This window comes from Mauremys mutica, chromosome 8 (assembly GCF_020497125.1).
Source record: "Mauremys mutica isolate MM-2020 ecotype Southern chromosome 8, ASM2049712v1, whole genome shotgun sequence".
In the NCBI taxonomy this organism is placed as follows: Eukaryota; Metazoa; Chordata; order Testudines; family Geoemydidae; genus Mauremys; species Mauremys mutica.
The window spans coordinates 105,179,429-105,199,789 of NC_059079.1; the positions used below are offsets into that span (position 1 = coordinate 105,179,429).

At 50.8% G+C, this 20,361-nt stretch overlaps 1 protein-coding gene across 1 annotated transcript in view; it reads right to left on the reverse strand.

Annotated features, from left to right (window-relative positions):
- FAT2 (FAT atypical cadherin 2) overlaps positions 1-20,361 on the reverse strand; it is a 67,469-nt gene that overhangs the window by 4,276 nt on the left and 42,832 nt on the right. Inside the window, exons 14-21 of the mRNA XM_045029001.1 lie at positions 19,277-19,491; positions 18,189-18,326; positions 17,422-17,565; positions 15,082-15,279; positions 12,975-13,782; positions 10,642-10,787; positions 4,373-4,814; positions 2,055-2,208 (exon numbers count right to left, since the gene is read on the reverse strand). Of these exons, the coding sequence (XP_044884936.1) occupies positions 2,055-2,208; positions 4,373-4,814; positions 10,642-10,787; positions 12,975-13,782; positions 15,082-15,279; positions 17,422-17,565; positions 18,189-18,326; positions 19,277-19,491 (2,245 nt within the window). The remainder of the gene's footprint in view (positions 1-2,054; positions 2,209-4,372; positions 4,815-10,641; positions 10,788-12,974; positions 13,783-15,081; positions 15,280-17,421; positions 17,566-18,188; positions 18,327-19,276; positions 19,492-20,361) is intronic.

Genomic DNA, 20,361 nt, shown 5'->3' on the forward strand with positions numbered 1-20,361 from the left:
GTATCAGAGGGGTAGCCGTGTTAGTCTGGATCTGTAAAAGCAGCAAAGAATCCTGTGGCACCTTATAGACTAACAGACGTTTTGCAGCATGAGCTTTCGTGGGTGAATACCCACTTCCTCAGATGTAGTTTACCCTAGGTTGTCTCCCCAAGGGAAGCTACAGATGTTTGCTGCCGGGAGCAAACGTCTGGGGAGTGTCCAGAGTAGCTTTGACAAATGCATGAATTTCTAGAAGCTCCAGTAAAGAGCAGCCCTTAGGCACTTAGAGATTTTATGAAAAGTCCGAGGAATCAAGACCAAAATACTGATCTAAATCCCCACCCCCCATTTAAAAACCTGACACTCTCCCATTCCTGAATAGAACAGGAATCCCATCAACTTCGGAATGATTCTAGAACTCTGAACTCCTTCAGGGCTCGAAAAGTTGGATTTGGGATCCTCCCATCCAGAAGCATCAGCCCTCCCACCCTGAATGGGTGCCTTTTTTATCACATTACTTTTCTTTTTCAGCTTCCTCTCAGTGCCTTCTCGGGCATAACGATTTATTTAAGGGAGACATTCGCACACCTTTTAAGGCTACCTCCTTGCGCTAAACAATCGGTTCCATCTTGCGTTTAGCTGTGACGCTCAGAGTACCTGTCCCAGACCTGCAGAAGAGCTCCGTGGAGCTTGAAAGCTTCTCTCTCTCACCAACAGAAGTTGGTCCAATAAAAGTTATTACCTCACCGAGCTTGTCTGACTAGCGGGTGCAGCTTGTTTCAGGTGCAGCAGTGCCACCTGGTGATCAGTTGCATATTTTCCCCAAAATAGGGTGGATAATTTCAACCTTCCTATTCACCCAAGAGGCCTGTCTACATGTCGGGCAGCTTTAACTGAAAGGCAGTAGAGTGCTAGATTCACTTCACATTCCACTTGAGCTGGGCTATTTTCGGCCATGTTGCGGGGCAGGCAGGAGCGAGGAGCCCAGAGAGGGACATGTGGTTACGGCAGGTGTAACTGTTTCCTTACTGATGACCCAAGGTGGCACAAACAGTGAAATCTACTTCTGGAGCCATGTTAACTCTTTCAGTGCTGAATGCGTATTCTGAACATGCACTCATGTGGCTATGAAGAATATCCAGAATTATCAAAATTAATGACAACAATAATTTGAGAAGGTGCCTTAAACCATGTGCTTCAGGGCTTAAGCCAGTCTCTAATTATTGGAGACCAGGATGAAACCCACTGTAGGGGCAGATCATCCTATATCTGCCTACTGTAGGGTTCTTACACCTTTCCCTGAAGCATCTGGTGCTGGCAACTATCAGCGACAGGATACTGGGCTGGATGGCCCTTGGGTCTGATCCAATGTAGACATTCCTATGTTCCTTCGCACTGCAGATCTGGTGTCTGACAAATGTGGTCCCTGGAATACCCCCACCAGCAGTGACTTGGTAACTGTAAGGATCTGACTCTTGGCTGATATTAACCAACTTGCTTTTCAGCTGTAAAACTCAACAGGTATCAGATACAGAGCCGTCATCAATCTTCCCCAGAACAATGCATCCTCTGTGCTCGTCCTCTCAGTTCTGCGAAGGAGCCCTGACATGTCAGGGGTAATTTGTAACACAGCCGAGCGAAGTGAGTACTTGTTAAAAGAACAGTTCTAGGAACAGCCCTGTCACAAGAAGACACTTTGAATCGGCACCAAACAAAACATTCACAGGCACCCAGCGAAATGCTGACTAAAGGAGATTATTTTCTCAGGCTCTAAGAACTGTGAGTACATGGCTTAGCTAGTGACAATGCAATCGCAGGGGGATTAATTCATTGTCTTGTTCCTTCTGCCTCCTAGAGTCTGAGAATGCAATCCAAAAAGTGCATGTAACGTGGCAATCAATCTTGGAGTGGCTGTCTGGGGTATTAAGATTTGTGACCAGGTAAACTGCAGGAACATGCAGTTCCTGGGTATTCACCTCAGCCATGAAAAACGGTGCCCAAAGTTAAACGTGTCTTGTAAGCTGATGGCTCCGCACAGGGGAACATGCCGTCAAAAAGCCATTCCTTGGTCTTACCTTTCCCCCAGATACCAATCTGGGCAGCGGCAGGTGTAGCCTGTTTCGGAGAGGAGGCAGGTGCCCCCATGCAAGCAAGGCTTGGATTCACACGGGCTGTCCCCCAGCTCGCAGCGGTCGCCAGAAAACAGCACCGGGCAGATGCAAGTGTAACCTAGAGAGGGCGATAGAGAGCTGTGAGATTGCTGCACCAGCTAGGTGGGAACTGGTATTGGAGATGGAATCTGACACCTTGGGAATTAGCAGCGGGGGTGAGGCTGCATCATAAGACACACCACAACCGCCCAGCGCTGAGCCTCTCCTGAATGCGCCATCTGAAGAGCACAGAGGTGTTGTCCTGTAGTACTGGGGAAGTCAAAGTACAGCTCAAGTGAGGTCCTAAATGTAGCCGGTGGCCCCCTCCCTCCCCGGAGGGCAAAGCTGATCCACCAGCTGCAGATTTTTATGACTCTTTTAGACATGATGTCTAAAGATGATAGTCTTTAGCCCACCGAGTGCCCAGCAAAAGGCCACGTGCTAGGCAGTTCCTGTCCAGACACGCTTTGTTCCACTTCCCCGTGGGAGTTGTCATGTCAACAGCAGGAGAGAAAAGCCAATGGGTTGAGTGGCTGGGGTTCTATTTTTCTGGTATCTGCCAAATCAAATTCTGATCCTGGGAACTGCAACCGCTCTGCTGAGCTCTTTTGCACCATGCAACAGCAAGCTGCGCTGGGGAAATGCAGCCCCTCCACCCTGGAACATCCTAGAAAAGTGCCTGGTTATGACCCACAAAATAAACCTCTCCATCCTCTGTGCACAAAGTAACTCAGGCAACTCCCGGCTCACTTCCGCGTCACTAGTAGAGACATGTGCACACACTCGTGCACACGGCAGGCACAACCAGCCAGCCATGCAAACACAGATACATGTACGTTCAATCTTATACATGTGCTCACACACATTTTCCCTGAGCGTGATCCTGTCACTGGCTGATTGGCATTATTGTGACATTTGCATGAGATCCAAGCATATTTACACAAACACTTTCTTGCACAAACACACATGCCCTTGCACTCCAGCATACACACACACACTTGCACAAGTACATTTGCACATACGTGCACACGTCCACCTGTACACACATGCACCATTTTGCAGGGTTGCACACTCATACACCCTGTGTCTCTGCACTTTACCTGGAACAAGTTCACCTGAGTTAAACAGCTGCCTAGCTGACAGGAATCTAAATCCTGTTGCCCAAGGGGGCAGGCAGGGAGGGATGGAGGGAAGTGTGCTCTCAGCCCTTTGATTGCTGCTAACCCAATAGGGCGTGGGACTCTGAGCAGACCTCAGGCAGAAAAACAAAAGCATCAATAAGCACAGACAGGGTTCAAAGGATTCCCCTGTGCATGTCTCCCATCACCATGTAGCTGTATCAGAGCCGCCTCCAGATGCCCCCAAGACAGGGGAATGGAAGTCAGAGCAGGAAAGCCCAAGTATGGGCAGTGGCTGTCTCAAGAGACTCAGTGCTGTAATGTTATGCTATCCACATGAGTTCCTCTCACACTATGTTCACCCACAGAAATCAGAGCAAGATGTTCTGGAGAGGAAGGGTAGTGCAGTGGTTAGGGTGCTAGCCTGGAATTGGGAGACCCAACTTTAATCCCCAACTCTGCTACAGGTTTCCTGTGAGGACTTGGTCAAGTCACTTAGTCTCTCTGTGTCTCAGTGCCCCATCTGTGAAATGGGGATGATAGCACTGCCCTGCCTCACAGGGGAGTTATGAGGTTGATGAGGTGCACAGATAGATACACCCGTGTTTGTGACATGGATGAAATCCTGCTACAAATAACTGTTGGGCAACCAGGTTCAGATGAACCCGAGAATTGCAGGCATGAGCTTGTGTTAATGACTTTCACAGGTTCCCTCCCCCGCCCCCGGGGAGTCACTTATAGGATGGGAACAAATCCACATCTCATCTTCCCACAGTGTTTCCACCTTCTGGGAGCTGAAACGGGGATGACCAGACCTCACATTATTCCAGCTCCTTGAGGCTTTGTAAAAGCCTGAATGAAAATACAACTGAATCCACGGCCCTGTGCTCACTCCACCCAGAAACAGCGGTGCACCCAGTCTGATCTGCCAAGGACTGCCTCATAATGCTTCCCATGGGTTGTTTCGCTGATTGAGGACATTGCCTCCTGACAGCCTGCTGGGAGACGCAGCGCTTCTGGGGCAGACCCCTTACATTGGCCCATTCAGCTCAGCGGTTTTCCATGCTCGCCTCCAGACTACTGATTTCTAAATGCCCAGAAAGTCACAGCGGGACATGCACGTACCTCCTCCGTGAGTCTCGGCGCACATCCCCTCATTGAGGCAGGGGCTGCTGCTGCAGGCGCCGGTGTGTTGGCAGCACTGCTTTATCCCCACCTCCTCCACAATCCCCTTCGCCTGGCTGTCCCCAGGCAGGAGCATCACGTCTTCGCTGTCAATTCTGACACCATCCAGGCAACCTCTAAACCCCCGAGTGACCCGCTGGGGCTGTCGGGACTGGACGATCCCCCCGAAGAGCAGATCTCTCCTGGAAGGGGAGATGCTGCAGGCCATGGGCAGCCGGAGAGACGTATTTCCCAAGCTGTCGACGAGCAAAAGGAGGGATGTGCTTTTCACTTCCAGAAGGACCGAGTGCCACTCTCCGTCGCTCACAAAACGCAGGGAGGAGAGGTTCCCGTTGATATTGCCACGGCATCGGTGTCCGAGATGAGGCACCCCGTTAACGAGCTGCAAAACATGCCCAAACAGCCAGAATTAGCAGCGATGCAAACACTGTTGTGCCGCTGGGCTTTCAACGCTTCCTGCTTCCCTCCTTCCCCTTCTGTGCAAGGCAAGAGGCAAACACCTGGGATTTCCAGGACCCAAGAACGTTCAGCCAATAGGACCGTTCCACCAACTGAACCTCCTGAGGTTTTGCCTTGCGTTAGAAATGAAATGCCCATGGGACTGTCCATGGTGGGGGACGACTGTGTATATCTTTTAAATTACAATGCGTCTCACTGCAGTTCCTGGTGGACTGAACTACCACCTTCACCATTAACTCAGCTGGCAGCCTCAGCAGGAAGCTGAAGACTTGCATGAGCCTTGCAACCAAAAGTCTCCTCTTGCCAGTTGGCAGGGCGGTCTTGGGGGAAGCTGGAGTAGGTAGGTGCTGGCCTGGAGAAGGCAGCGGCCTTTCGCCAGCACTAAACTTCGCACCCAAGAAGTCAAACCTACTTTAAAATTAGGTTTACGTTGCTATTTTGGAAAACAACTAGTCCGTCTCATCTTGCTCCCGCAGCTCCATCCCTGTCCTCTCCTGCAGCCCTTGACTGGTAGGTGGAGAGTGCTGCTCATGAGATGGCCTGTAAAGCCAGGAGCTGCTCTGCTCTGCTCCATTTTTAGCAGATCGTGCACTGATCAGCATAGCTGGGACAGTGCACAGAAGGACTCTGTGCCCTCCCCAGCAGCTCGATGGGAACTGCTTCTATAAATGATCATGCTGGGCTGTGAGGTCTCTAGAGAGCTGCTCTAGGATCACCTCCTTCTAACTGCTGGACCATTCCAATCCTCAGTTACAATGGGGAGGAAGAAGGCAGGGCAGGAGAAAACCATTCTTAATGTGAACAAACCTAACGGCATTTCATTATTTCCTTTGGTTTTTCGTTCTCTCTAGAAATGGCTCTGAACCAAAACCCAGCTCCTGTCACTTTTTCAGTCGGCCAAAGATACATTGTTAGCTGCCCCCGGGGACTCCTGTAATATGTAAGGCCAAATTCTGCTCTAACTTACTACTTGCATCACCCTGTGGGTTCAGAGTGCACGCTAGGCCAGGCGGGATTTAGTCCCTCCTGCCTCCCTTGGTAAAGAGCTGGGAGGTGGGAAGGAATCATCTCTGTGCTGTGATTCATCAGGCTATAATAGGTATGATTTGGATTGTGGTAGCACCCACAAGCCACAGCAGAGATCAGGGCCCCGCTGGGTGCTGTACATAGGCACAGTGAGACAATTGCCATGCTAAGGCGCTAACCATCTTCTGACCCCGAGTTCCACACTCTGTGCCTGCCCCAGACCACACCGCCACGGGGCAGCAGGCAGAAGCTGAATGACTTTACTTCCCAGCTGCTTGCAGCCCCCACCTGCTGCATTGGGGTTTAATCTGGATCACCGTAGTGCTGGCATTCAGGATGCCTGTGCACAAGTGAACGCCATTTTGCCATGTGATTACCTGCTATCTTGTTACCGGCATGGAAGCTGCCCATGCTGGAGCTTCTCTGTTGGCATTAACGAGAAGTGCTGAAAGAATCTAGGCAAGCAAGAGCAGCTGGCAGGGCTACATTGTAGGAGCAGGTGAAGGGGGCGAAGAAGAAAGAAAGAGACCTGCTGTAGTCCCCAGCTTTTTATCAGCACATTGGAAACCAGGGCCAAAGCTGCTAATACCCTCTGCAATCCAATACTCCCTCTCCAGCACCAGGGGCCGGGAATGACACAATCAGATCATTGATTACTAACCACACAAACGTCCTCTGAATTATAACGGAGGGGCAGTGGGGGGAAAATGCTGTCCATTGCCTGTGACTCCTCTTAAAAACTTTGGTGGGATAGTGAAAAGAGAGAGAAGCATGTAAAGGTGGTTTCAGGGTGAATTCAGGTGAAAACCCCTCTTTTCTCCTACCCTATTGATTCGTAAGGGAGTGTCTTCTATAGAACCCAGGGGGCCATGAATAGGGAGAATGCACAGGTAGAATTTTAAACATTCGTTTGTCTGTCTGTCTATCTATCTATCCCCAGACCCACCCCCTCTATCTATCTGTCTATCTATCTATCCTCAGACACCCCCCATCTATCTATCCCCAGACACCCCCTCTATCTTTCCATCTATCTATCTAGATAAGGGGAAATCTATTTTGGAAGGACTCGTAGAAGCTGGTGGATGATCTCCCCTGGGTGAGTCTTGGGGGAGCTGTGCGTGTGAATCTCTGCACAGTGGGGTGAGAATATCAGAGAAGGTTTTGCCATTTCCCTTCTGTTTTAAACACAAGCTGAGCATCAGTAACTGGCTTGTTCAGATTCTGGGGACAAGTTAGGATTCAATGCCCCTGAAGCAAAAAGACACTCCTTTATGAGTCTCCTCCAGCTAGCCTGTCTTTTTGCTCCTCCTGGAGCACAAAGCCGTTTCAGCTCAGGTGCAGTGCTCGGAGATCATGAGGACAAGGCAGGAATGTTCACCCTGGGAGGAATTTATTCCAAACACTGGAACTACAAACCCGAGACAATAAGCAAATAAATAACAGATGCTACTGACTTGTGCTTATTTGCCTAGTTTTGCAAAACTAAAAACTCGAGGGCACCCAGAGTTTCTCAGACCACACGTCCTGGTAATGTTTTGGTCCCTCTGATGCACTCCACAAACAGCGTGACAAAGAAACGAGTCAAAGGCACTGCTGCTGCCTCTCCAGCTGCAGGGCAGACTTACCCACTGGACAGGCACAGCTGTCTATTTATAGCCAAACGACTGGGGCTTTGGACTCAGTCATTAACTAGCCTTTTGTCACCAGGTCCTATGTGTCGGGGTTGGCTAATAAGTTGTGTCTTTGGCTACTATGCAGGCCTCCTCCTCTTTTCCTGAGCACCTTCCTGAGGGCTAAGATCCGTTGAGGTGATTTTGTTGACCAGTCTCTGAGCTGCTCCAAGACTTGGAGGCAAGGGGCTTCCGGTGGAGCATCCCTGGTTATGTGACTTTCTTGTTCCAAGCACCTGCTGGAGCCTAACTCTGCCGGCCTTCAGGGCGAAGTCTGAGGCACCCCTTTTAGATCAGATGTGGGCTCCCTGAATGGTTTATTGGGGCTGGTTGGGGCAGTAGGGAGCAGGGCCGGCTCCAGAGCCCAGCGGGGCAAGCACCCGCCTGGGGCGGCCCTTTCTCGGGGGGGCGGCAGGCTGGGCCGGCGGACCTGCCGCAGTCATGCCTGCGGGAGGTCCACCGGAGCCCCGGGAGCAGCGGACCTGCCGCAGGCATGACTGCGGAGGGGACGCTCGGCCGGCGGCTCCAGTGGACCTCCCGCGGGCATGACTGCGGACGGTTCGCTGGTCCCGCGGCTCGGCTGGACCTCCCGCAGGCATGCCTGCGGCAGCTCAACCGGAGCCGCCGGACCAGCGAACCGCCCGCAGCTGCGGGAGGTCCAGCCGAGCCGCGCGACCAGCGGACCCTCCGCAGTCATGCCCGCGGGAGGTCCGCTGCTCCCGCGGCTCGGGGGCGCCTCCCGGGCATGACTGCTTGGGGCGGCCAAATTTGTAGAGCCGCCCCTGGTAGGGAGGACGCTCCGGGGCTGTGCAAGGTGCAGAAGAGGGTACAAGAGCCTTCAGCAGCTTTCATGAGCCTGTGCAATGGGCAGATACAATCGCAGTCCCTGCATTCACTGTGCTCAATGACTGGTGCAGGCTAGCACCAGTCTTGCTTCCCAGCCAGAGGGGCCAGCAGATCTGAGCAGCTGTGCAAGGTCACGCCCTCTAGCTGCTGCTCCAGCGAGCTCCTCCTCATGGTCAAGAAGGAATTCTGGCTGAGAAAATTCCCCAGGGACTCCTGCTGGTAAGCAGACCCTTTCCCCATCTCCCCCCACGCTCTGCAGCCAAAGGCTTACCGCCACCATGGGGCTCAGGGGTGGGGACTGTGTGAGCTGCCTCTTCTGAGCAGTTTGAAATGGACACTGTCATCTTAAAAACCATCCTCCTGTCTGAATATTATTCCCCCACCAGTGTTCCAGCCATCCCCTATGATTGCTGCAGCTGCAAGAAATTAGAGAAGAAAAAATATATTTCCCTGTATTTTTTCAGTTTGTTCATTTAACAGCCCTTGGTGTATTGTCAGCACCATTGATTCCCCTGCTAGCCCATTTCCCTTGTTGTTTGTGGGGGTCTTTTATGCCAAAACAGCAGAGAAAAAAAACATTTTACAATCGGAAAACACCAGAGAAATAGGCAGGGGATTCAGGGGCCGGAGAAGCACTTGACAGTATTGTTAAACTCAGTTTAAAAAATGGATTGTGTCCCTTTAAGTGAGCATGATGCTGTATTTAATTTATGTCATAAGTCTAGATTACACAGAGATGGGGTCAGGGGAAAAAACCCAGTAAGTCAAGAAGTGAGTTATAAGATATGAAACTTAAATTAGGCCCATTATAATTAATGAGGCACAGACAGTAAAACCCTTTTCTGGAGGGCTCTTTGTTTCCTTCTGTTGCCAAGGTGGAAGGGAGCAGACACATGCTCCTTTGAGTTCTTTATAGATTCAGCAAGTGCAGCCAAAGAAAGGGGAGAGATCAGATTAAGATGTTCCTGGTTCTGGCAGTTGTCCGGAATGACGAAACCCACTGCAGGAAACATAAGCTAAGAGGCCTGCAAGTTTAAGCTTGAATGGGTTCTCCCCCATCTCACTGGCTAAAGTTGCCTGGATCATTCATAAAAAAGTAAGTGATGTGAGAAGCCATTTTATAAGACTTCTGTCCTCACCTTCTCCCTGCCCTCCATTAAAACAAAGAGCCTTTAATCCATTGGTGTCCATCTGGACACCTTCTCTGTATCTTTTTGGGTGACCACTGGATCTGTGCTCAGCTCAGCCACTGAAGAAACTAGAAGAAGCAGCTGTTGTTTCCTGTGGTAAGTTAATGGGTAACACCATGTTTAGCGGTTTCTGACTAATTCCCTGGTGGATAAATGGGGTTGGGTTGCTCACTTACAAGCTTGTGGGTTGGTGGAAACACCATGTTCACAGGCCCTCAAATGACCTGTTTGTGAGTCTGTAGGTACCATGGGCCAGATCCTCTGCGGGTGTGAGTCCATTCAGCCCTGCTGAAGTCAGCGGAGCCCTGTCAATTTGTACCAGCTGAGAATCTGGCTCCTCGTGCTCCCCGAGTGACTCCTGTGTGTATATGGGAACTCTGTGCGTATATCATCCCGGAATTGTCTTCTGGGCTGTTCGGACTATTATTAGTTAGCGCGGTACCCTCGGGGTTGGGACCGCATTGTACCTGGCGCTGTACGAACATATAAGGTGACATTTCCAAAGATGCTCAGCATCAGCTTAACTTGTGCTTTTGTTCAAGTCAGTGGGAATTTTCGCATTGGCTAAACAGGAGGAGAGTGGTTTTGAAAACCCCAACTGGTATGTAACAGTCCTTTCTCCAAAGATCCAACAGTCAAATGGACATGATGTAACAGAAGGATGAAACAAACAAGGAGGGGTAAAGGAAGAGAGGTAGTAGCATTAGGCTGCTTTAGTACAGACTGGCTGCGTGCACAGTCTGTCGGTGCAAAAAGCCCATCTCAAGCAGTCGTGCTGTAATCACAACGTGTCATGCTGTAATCACGTGTCACCCGCCTAGGTGAACATACCAAGTTGCACAGTACCCAGGTTACCAACGGGTCTTCACAACATGGTATTTTAGGACGGCTTACACCTACACATAGGTGGGTATTTCTTTGTTCAGTCTGTTCCTTCCTTTGGTGATATTTCCCAGTGCACATGCAATGGAACTGTTCCTTAATGCAGAAATAAATCCTTAGGTATTGCAAACCCTACCTCCAGAACAGCAGTGTTGGTCCCATTGATGAAGAGCAGAACACCGTGCAGCTGGTGGGTTTTCAGGTGGAACTGCATCTGCCAGTCCCTTTTCTCCTGGTGATGGTACCAGATGTAGCTGTGTCCACTGAATCTCACAGCCGTGCCTAGAAATATAACCAGGCAAGGCAGGTCATCTGAAAACAGTCTGAGATTCTGGATTGTGGTCAACCTACGGCATCCGGTGTTTTCCCCAGCCCTGTGCTTTCCCCCATTTCAGGCACCGTAACTCCAGCCTGACCTGCAGGAGTCCTTGCTACCCCAGTCTCTACATAGCTCTGCCAGTGAAGCTTGTGAGGACCTGCAGTGCCCCCTGGCGATTCACATTTTGAGCCTCCCCAACAGCTCTTCCACCATAATGACCTGCAGCCCAGTCCTGACCTGCAGCAGCCCTCCTATTCCTGTCCTGAGAGTTCACTAACTCGAATCAATGCACTTCAGTCCTGAGCTGCAGCCTCTCTTGAACATGTGGCTAGCCTAGAACATGTGGCTCTGCCTAGGCAGCTCAGTCCTGTCCTGCTCATCCCCGGACATTCCTGTTAGGGGGCTGCAAACAGCTTTGCCAGGACAGCTCATTCCCAACCTACCAACCCCTGCTATTCCGTGGGCAATGTGGAAATACAGTAGATTCCACTTATTAGTAACCCTCCGGTCACCAGCAAAAAGTTGCTATTACCCAGCAGTTACTAATAAGCAGAAGGCAGGTTTGCAGGGCTGCAGCCAGGACAGAAGCACTGGGCCATGCCTTCCCTGGCTGCAGCCCGGATGCTGGGACGTTCTATGGGAAACAGAGGCGCTGGGGACCCCTGGGGCTGCACAATGCTTCTCCCTGCACTCTTTGGGGTACAGCATGCCCCAGCACTTCTTTCCCTGTGTGTAGTTCCCCAACAGGGCACAGCCTGGAGAGGCATCTGCCCTGCCAAGAGCCTCCCCTCCCAGCCCAAAGCCCCTTACGTCATGGGCGTTCCTGTGCAAGCAGGTTTGCCGGGCTGCAGTCCCAGAAGGAAGCGACGGGACGGGCTGAGCACCAGCCACAGGTCCCAGCGCTTCCTTCCCCGGCTGCAGTTTCCCTCCCAAACCTGGGCTGCAGCTGGGGTCAGGCTTCTGAGAAACGTTGATAATCAGCGGCAAACTGTTGCCAGGACCCGAATCCCATTAACATTAAAGTCAATGGGACGGGACTGGTGCCTGGCAAAATGTTGCTGTTAACAGGAAGTTGTCAATAGCCGGTATAGTAGGAAGAGGACCTGAAACATGAGGCCTTGTATTAGAGGCCTTGTGGGAAGCCTGAGGCCTGGGCTAAAGTAATGGTCAAAAGTGGCTAATATAAAGCAAAGTTAAGTTGTGAGCAAGAGGCAGCCCCTGCTCACAGAATCTGGCAAGAACAGGGTTGATATTGCAGAAACACACATTCCTAAGTAGTGTTAGGCCTAAGAATATACACACAAACACATTCCAGAAAGGTGGTACCAGAACACCTCGATACCAGCACATTCCCCAAACATAACAGGAACACGCTGACCCATCCTAAAGATAAGGTCAGGATGACAGCATGATGAATAGAGATGTTTTGATCATTACTTTAGTCTCAGGCCTCATACCAGGCCTCTAATACAAGGCCTTATGTTTCAGGCCCTCTTCCTACTACAGCCGGGTTGCTGCTAAGTGGATGCTACTGTACCTAAAATATGAATACAAATTCTTTGGCTTGATTTGAAGCACTGGGATGGGTTATCTAGGGAGGTGGTGGAATCTCCTTCCTTAGAGTTTTTTAAGGCCCGGCTTGACAAAGCCCTGGCTGGGATGATTTAGTTGGGGATCGGTCCTGCTTTGAGGAGGGGGTTGGACTAGATGACTGAGGTCCCGTCCAACCCTGATATTCTATGATGCTATTATTTGAATTCACCACTTTTAACTAGTCTGTGTTTTGCTGGGCACAGGAGCAAAGCATGGGAACCCAGAGTTCTACCCGTAGAGCCCAGACCATTTTGCTCCACATATGAGTGACTTTACTCTCATTGGGGCAATAGAGATCCTGTTATTATTTAATGGCACATGATAAGAGCTTAGCATTATCCAGTGGAATTCTTCCTACAGGCCGGATGGAATTTAAAGCTCAAGGACGCTAGGTCTGGCCCTGAAAGCGAAGCCAGAATGGCCAGTTAATGGAACAGTGTAATTGCATGAGAACTCCCTGAGTGTCGCGATGTGCTGAAGGGATAATCCCCCACACTAGAGGCTGGCATTGCTTTCCCAAGGGGGAAAATTCAAGAGCAATAAGGAGGATTTCTCACCATTGCAAGAACAAATTTGCTCCAAGCTGTGCCGGGGCGTGAGAACGCTGAGTCGGGCAGTGCTGTAGGTGGACACCATGCCTGGATCCAGCTGAATTGTCTCCTTGCAGACACGCCGGGCACAAGCTGGCCCATGACATGGCACGTGAATGGCCTTCTTCAGCTGGAGCCCCACCTGCTGGTCCATCTCCCCAGCCGACAGAGAAATCTTGTTTGCTAGGACGCGGGGCTCATAGAAGGCACCGGGGGCCTCTCCGACGGCCAAGAGGAGCTCCACGCCGTTAGAGGCTGCCGTGGGCTGTAGGCTGGCCATGTGGATGTTCTGACGTCTTGTGACCAGGGTGTTTCCCAGAAACCTTTGCAAGTTGCGCCAGTGGTCACCCACAAACTCCTCGGGGGAGAGGTGCTGGAAGTGTAACACCACGGCCTTGTCCAGTGCCTCCTGGCTGAAACACCACACATGGACGTTGACGGTGGTGGTGGTTTTGAACGTGCCATCGCTGACAGACACATTCAGGGCATAGTGGCCGTGGGGAAGCTTCTCACCAGCGATGATTTTGCCATCCGTTGTCCCCACTGAGAAGCGCCCCTCTTGGGGCACTTCTGCTGCCAAGGTGTACAACAGGGTGTCATGGGGGTCTCGATCCGTGGCATGGATCTTGCCGAGAACACCGCCTCGGAAGGCGCTCTCATTAGTAGTGATGAATACCTCCAGGGGCAACGCCGAGGGTGCATATTGGCTCGGCTCACTCACCTGGATGTTTACAAAGGCAGAGGACGAAAGAGGAGGGATGCCGCTGTCCGAGACCTGTCAAGGAAAACAAAAGGACCCATTACAGGCCTGCGATGAGTTACACTGGCACTGCGCCAGGCTGGGGATCAAGAGGAGGTGCCACTGCTTGTGTTTGAGGTGCTAGGCCAGCTTTCCACGCTGCGCTGCTGACACACCTCAATCCTGATCTATCCAGTTTCCTATGTTCCCCACGGCCCACCCACTCCTAGTCTCTACGGCTGAAGCAAAAGTCCCGAGAGACTAGGAGTGTATGCAGGGCTGATGGGGGGTGGGCGGGGGGAAAGCCAGTACAAGCTTTTGCGCTACACAGAGCTCATCTACAGTCCAGGACTGTGTCTCCAATATCCTGGGATGAACATGGCTACGATGCTTCATATTTCTTTCTCACGTCACCTCTAAATCCTTCTTTCTTCAAGCTATATATAGTCCTAGGCTCTGGTTCTGCACCACTGAGCCAATGAGACCTTTGCTATTGATTTCAGTAAGAGCCTGATCACGCTCTCTAATCTTGTTACCTCTTCTCATTCTATGGGTGGAACAGTGGATTAGTGCATCTCTGGAGACTGTGGCTTATATTCTTCATTATTTACCAGGCAATATGATTTTGATGGATCTCATCTGAATCCCTAACTTTGTGCGCATCACAACACCTCCATGTAGTTTGGGAAAATTGTCAGTTTGGGCTCAGCAGAGCTCCAGAAGTAGATTGGCAGGAGGCACTGGGAGAGCTGGGTGTGGAGCCTAAGGGTAGAATAGCATTGAGCATTGCAGCACAGGGCTGAGGTGCACTGGCAGGGCTGTGGGGGTGAAGCCTGCTCAGGCATTTTAACTTGCAAATAAAAAAATAATTTCCCGACCCTGTTGATTTGTTCCCCCAGTTTCAGTTCAGGTTGAAAACAAGCTATTTTCCCCTAATTTGTTTACTTGATGCGAGCATGAATAGAAGGGAAGAGCTCCTTGCTGGAGTACTTAGGTGAAGCTTTCAGGAACCGACGCGAGTCTCTCCCGAAGTGGAAGGTCTCTAGAATTATATCGGGGAAAGCATCATACAGGGTCAGTTGCACGGCAGAGGTTCCCATGACTACACCAGCAGGTTTTATTGCTGGAAAAGCTGGCCCCAGTTTTGTGCAGACACAGCTCTTGGGAAGTGAGCTCTACAGATGGATCCAGGCTTCAAAATTTGGATCTGGATCCAAACTTCCCAAAGATTGGAGTTGCTTCTATCTGGGCTTTTGGGTGTAATTTCCATTGCCTTCATTGTTACTGTACAGGCCTTGGTGAACTCATATCCTAAAGGGGTAAGGCAGGATCTACCTGGACCTGTAGGAGATACTGCTCTTTTGTTCTTCTATCCAGAACAGACGAGGTCACCAGCAGACCATCCTGGGTGACATCAAAGGCTTTCCCGTCATTTCCCTCGGTGATCTGGAATGAATATGGTGGCCCATTCTCAGGGGAGTCTCTGTCGCTCATGATCAGCTGCAGGACACTTGTGCCAACTGGGGCGACCTCCTGAAATATGGGAGAAAAGGGGTTGAGCAAAGTGAGGGAAGACACCTGGCCAAGATAAGGGTGGAAATTCTCTGCCTCTAGAGTTGCTGTTTGATCGTGGCACTGAAAAGGCACAGGGTGGTTGTGGTGACGTGCGCAGATGCCTATGGAAACATAAGGGGAAACAGCCAGCAGCTCGGGCATGGGTTTGTTACCCCCGTTTTTACATTCCAAATAACTGTTACTACAACTCTTGTGCTATGGGAAGAACAGTGAGCAGGGCTGGACGCAAGGCTGCAGCTAACTGCTGAAAATCCATTTAACTCTCTGACTTGCTGTGGTTCCTTGTCACTTTGGGAGGAGGTAGAAACCTCCCCTGCCTCCTGAGGGCTTTCGTTGGTTTGGCCTTTTGTGTGAATCTTGTCGCTCAGCGTTGGCTCTCTTAGTCTCTCCGACAGCCCAGGGCTTGGCAGCTCTCAAGGTTTTCACTGGAGTCAGTTGGGCAGGTTCAATAGGCGGTAGAGCAGTGGTGGGCACCCTGCTGCCCACGGGCGCACACGGCCATCAGGGTAATCTGCTCGCGGTCCGCAAGAGAGTTTGTTTACACCGACCGTCTGCAGCTCCCAGTGGCTACGGTTCGCTGTTCCCGTCAGGGCCGGCTCCAGAGCCCAGCGGGGCAAGCACCTGCCTGGGGCGGCCCTTTCCCGGGGGGGCGGCAAGCTGGGCCGGCGGACCTGCCGCAGTCATGCCTGCGGGAGGTCCACCGGAGCCCCGGGAGCAGCGGACCTGCCGCAGGCATGACTGCGGAGGGGACGCTCGGCCGGCGGCTCCAGTGGACCTCCCGCAGGCATGACTGCGGCAGCTCAACTGGAGCCGCCGGACCTGCGAACCGCCCGCAGCTGCAGGAGGTCCAGCCGAGCCGCGCGACCAGTGGACCCTCTGCAGTCATGCCCGCGGGAGGTCCGCTGCTCCCGCGGCTCGGGGGCGCCTCCCGGGCATGACTGCTTGGGGCGGCCAAAAACCTAGAGCCGCCCCTGGTTCCCGTCCACTGGGAGCTGCAGACGGCTGTGCCTGCGGATGGTCAATGGAAACAAACTGTCTTGCGGCCCACCAGTGGATTACCCTGATGGGCCGCAGGTTGGCCACTACTGCTGTAGAGCCGTCAGGGACCATTGTGCTCATCTACTCTGTCCTCCTGCATAACCCAGGCCATAGATTTCACCCCGGGCATTCCTGCATCTAGCCCAACTACCAATGGCTAAAGCTGCCTTCTTGATTTAAAGACTTCAAGTAACGGAGCATTTACAGCATCTCGAGGTAAGGGTCCAATGGTTAATTACCCTCACTGTTAAAAATGCACATCGTATTTCCTGTTTGAACTTTGCTGACTTCAACTCTGTAGCAGCTCTATCTACTTTACTGAGTTGGAGTATTTGCGACTGCAGTAAATTATATCTCTCTTATCTATCTATCTAAATAATAACGGGCCTGATCTTGGAACAAGAACCTGTCAAACCTCAGAATGATAATTGGGAATTCTTAAGTAATCAAAATAATTAATTAATAATCTATAGATACAACTTCCAGCCATTGGCTTTTGCTGTGCCTTTGTCAGAAAGATTAAAGAGCCCTCTACTATCAGATGTCTTCTGCCTGAGTAGGTATTTATAAGCCATGATTAAATTGCCTCTTAACTTTCTCTTTGATAACTAAGGAGACTAGGCCGTTTTGCCAGACCACAAATCATACTTGTAGCTCTTAAACTGTTCCTATTATACCCATCACCAAACACCCCAAATTACCCAAAGCCCTGGACAGTTTTTAACCAGGGAATCCAGGTTATCTAGGGCAAGAAAATGCCTTCATAATTACATGTGACCAGATTGTGGGTGTAGTGGCGCGAGAGGGCACAGCCTGCAGAAGGATCAGGAAGAAGTGCAGGGCCTGGCCTCTTGCCATGTAGACCAAAGAGGGCAGGGAGGAGGGTGCTGCAGGGCAGGACCCCAGGGCTATTCGTTCATCGTGTCACAGACACAAAGCAGAATCTCCCTTCACAGCTAACCATCACCCCAACCCTGATGTAATTCATTGAGGGTCCCTTAGGTGTCCTGAAGTGAAAGAGAGGCAACACAGTGTCTCCGCTGAGCAGAGGCTCTGCCTTACCTGCACCACCACGCTGTAATTGAGCTGGAAGAACCTGGGCGGGTTGTCGTTGACGTCCGTCACCTGGACGCGCACTGCAACGTCGCTGAACAGTGTGGGCTGGCCGCTGTCTGTGGCTCGGACCGTCAGGGCATAGCTGGGAACCTAGACGGTGTACGGCATGCATTGATTATTGGGAGAAGCAGAAGGAAGCCTGGGATTCGTGTCCCGATGTTGTATTCTCCCCATGTGCAGGCTTATTAAAGAGCACAGGATAATGGGCAGTTTAATGATAATCACACTTAGCCCTTCTCTGGAGCTTTCCATCCGTATGTCTCAAAGTGCTTCACCAAGAAAGTAAATATCATTGTCCCCTGTTTGCGAGTGGACAAACTTAATCACAGAGATGAGAACTGACTGGCTGAAGATCACACAGGAGGCTAGTGGCTTAGACAGACAGAGAACCTAGGTCTCCTGGCTCCTAGTCAGGGGCGCTAACCATTACACCATACTCTCTCTGCTTTAGCCCAGCCCCCCAACACATGTGTTCCTGACCCTTCAGCAATCTCTTGGGTCCAAAGGCTTCATGTGCATGGCAACTGATTACCCTGGCCTGCTGAGTGCAATGTTTTAAATGGATCATTCAAAATCTGGCTGACAGATGAGCACTGTGCGCTTCCCCAGTCTTTTTCAGCCTCTTCCTGGTGGTGTGACGTAACATTGTTTTCTAACTCGCCCATCTACAGCATCAAGCCTTAGGTGGCCCTTATCTTAGGACTGTAACTCACCTCCTCCCGGTCCAGGTGCTTGGCAATACAGATCTGTCCGCTCTTAGGATGGATGGTGAAGTGTTCCAGGAGGTTCCCTCCCACAATGGAGTATGTGATCTGATTGTTCATCGCCCCATCCAGGTCATCAGCTGACACCTATTGGGGGAGCGATAAGAGGGAGGGCTCCTGAACAAATGTCTCCTGTCTCAGAGGCAATGTCCTGCTGGTTGTTTGAGGGTGGGAGGTTCTGACTAAGGCATGAGAGGGGAAGATGGACTGTTTGCTTTTGGTACAAGGCTTAAGAGCACCTTGCAGAAGCCAAGGGTAGGAACAGAGAAAACTCTGCAAGGCCACTCCGCTATCTTCCTTCAGATCATAGAATCATAGAATCTCAGGGTTGGAAGAGACCTCAGGAGGTCATCTAGTCCAACCCCCTGCTCAAAGCAGGACCAACTCCAACTAAATCATCCCAGCCAGGGCATTGTCAAGCTGGGCCTTAAAAACCTCTAAGGATGGAGATCCCACCACCTCCCTAGGTAACCCATTCCAGTGCTTCACCACCCTCCTAGTGAAAAAGTTTTTCCTAATATCCAACCTAGACCTCCCCTACTGCAACTTGAGACCATTACTCCTTGTTCTGTCATCTTCTACCACTGAGAACAGTCTAGATCCATCATCTTTGGAACCCCCTTTCAGGTAGTTGAAAGCAGCTATCAAATCCCCCCTCATTCTTCTCTTCTGCAGACTAAACAATCCCAGTTCCCTCAGCCTCTCCTCGTAAGTCCCTCCTTAAAACTCACCTCTGCCATGGTGCCTACAAAACACTCAACAATAGCCTGGCAGCCGGTGTGCCGGGACCACTGCTTTTCACACAGTTGTAACAGTTTCACTCTTGCCTTGTGCTTCCCACTCCCGGCCCCCCACTTTCTGGATCCACCTGTTGTCTCTGGTAATACAGTTAGCCTGTAAGCTCCGTGGGGCAGGGATCTTCTAATCAATGTGTGTGTACAGCGTCAACCCCTGACTGAGGCCTTTAGGCTCTACCACAATGTGAATGGATACCTGGCTTTAGGCTGCTAAGCAAGAGTTGTTCCGTTCTGTCTTACCGTAAGGATAGTTTCCCCAACAGCTGCATCCTCACGGATTTCGGTGATGTAAGGATCCTGGGTGAACTTTGGCATGTTATCATTTATGTCGGTGATATTAATCACCACCATGGTGACGTCACTGAGAGAAGCAGAGCCCTTCCTTGTGCCCTCAACAGATAAGTAATACTCATGGCTCACTTCAAAATCCAGGCTCCCGCTAACGTACAAGATACCTGTATATGTGTACAGACAGCAAAGACAGGAGATGCTTTGAATCCAGGACATGTAATATCTTACAGAGACCCCCAGATCAATCAAGGAGACGACTGGCAAACCACCGGCAGATAAAGCCATGGTGGCTACAGCTCTATTCCATCAAACCAGGCCACTAAAAATTGTGACATCACATAAAACGAGCTCTAATCAGACAGACTCTTTTAATAACTAGCCCAACTCTGCTGTCAAATGCGTGAAGAAGTAAAATATCCTTTCACGGCACAACAGCTTCTGGATTCGTATGTGGAAAAGATCAGATCTGGGACAATATAAGCCAATAGCATCTTGCGGTAAAGTAGAAAGATACATAAGGTGATAAGGTTAGGTTATGGTGAAACCAGAACAAGATAGGTATTCAATCAAAAGTGCCATGTGCAGGAAAGAAAAGGTGCTTGTTGAAGCCTATGTGGACATATGAGAGACAATCGGCAGATAGGTATCAGCTGGAGATCGCTAGCTGTCCCCTTTGAAAGTGATGGCATGAGTGTCTGGGTTTGTCTGTGGGTATATAAGCAGAAGGGTAGGGTATGTCTCAGTGTATTGGCAAGAAACCGAGGTCTACATGAAAGCAAAGAGGGAGATAGAATGTTGCCATGTACTCAAATCAAGTCATCATGAGATTATTACCAAAATCCCATATTAACCTTTCACTAGGAATTACTCTGCTCCAAGTCTATTAGGATGGACATTCTGAAGACGTGATCTTTGTGGGAAAGTTAGCGAGAGTGCTGGGGCTGGGACGATAGAGATAAGGACGGCATCTTGGATTGGGATGATCTAGCGAAGGGCTGAAGGCCTCCATTGTCACACTGAAGTGGCTGTCTCAG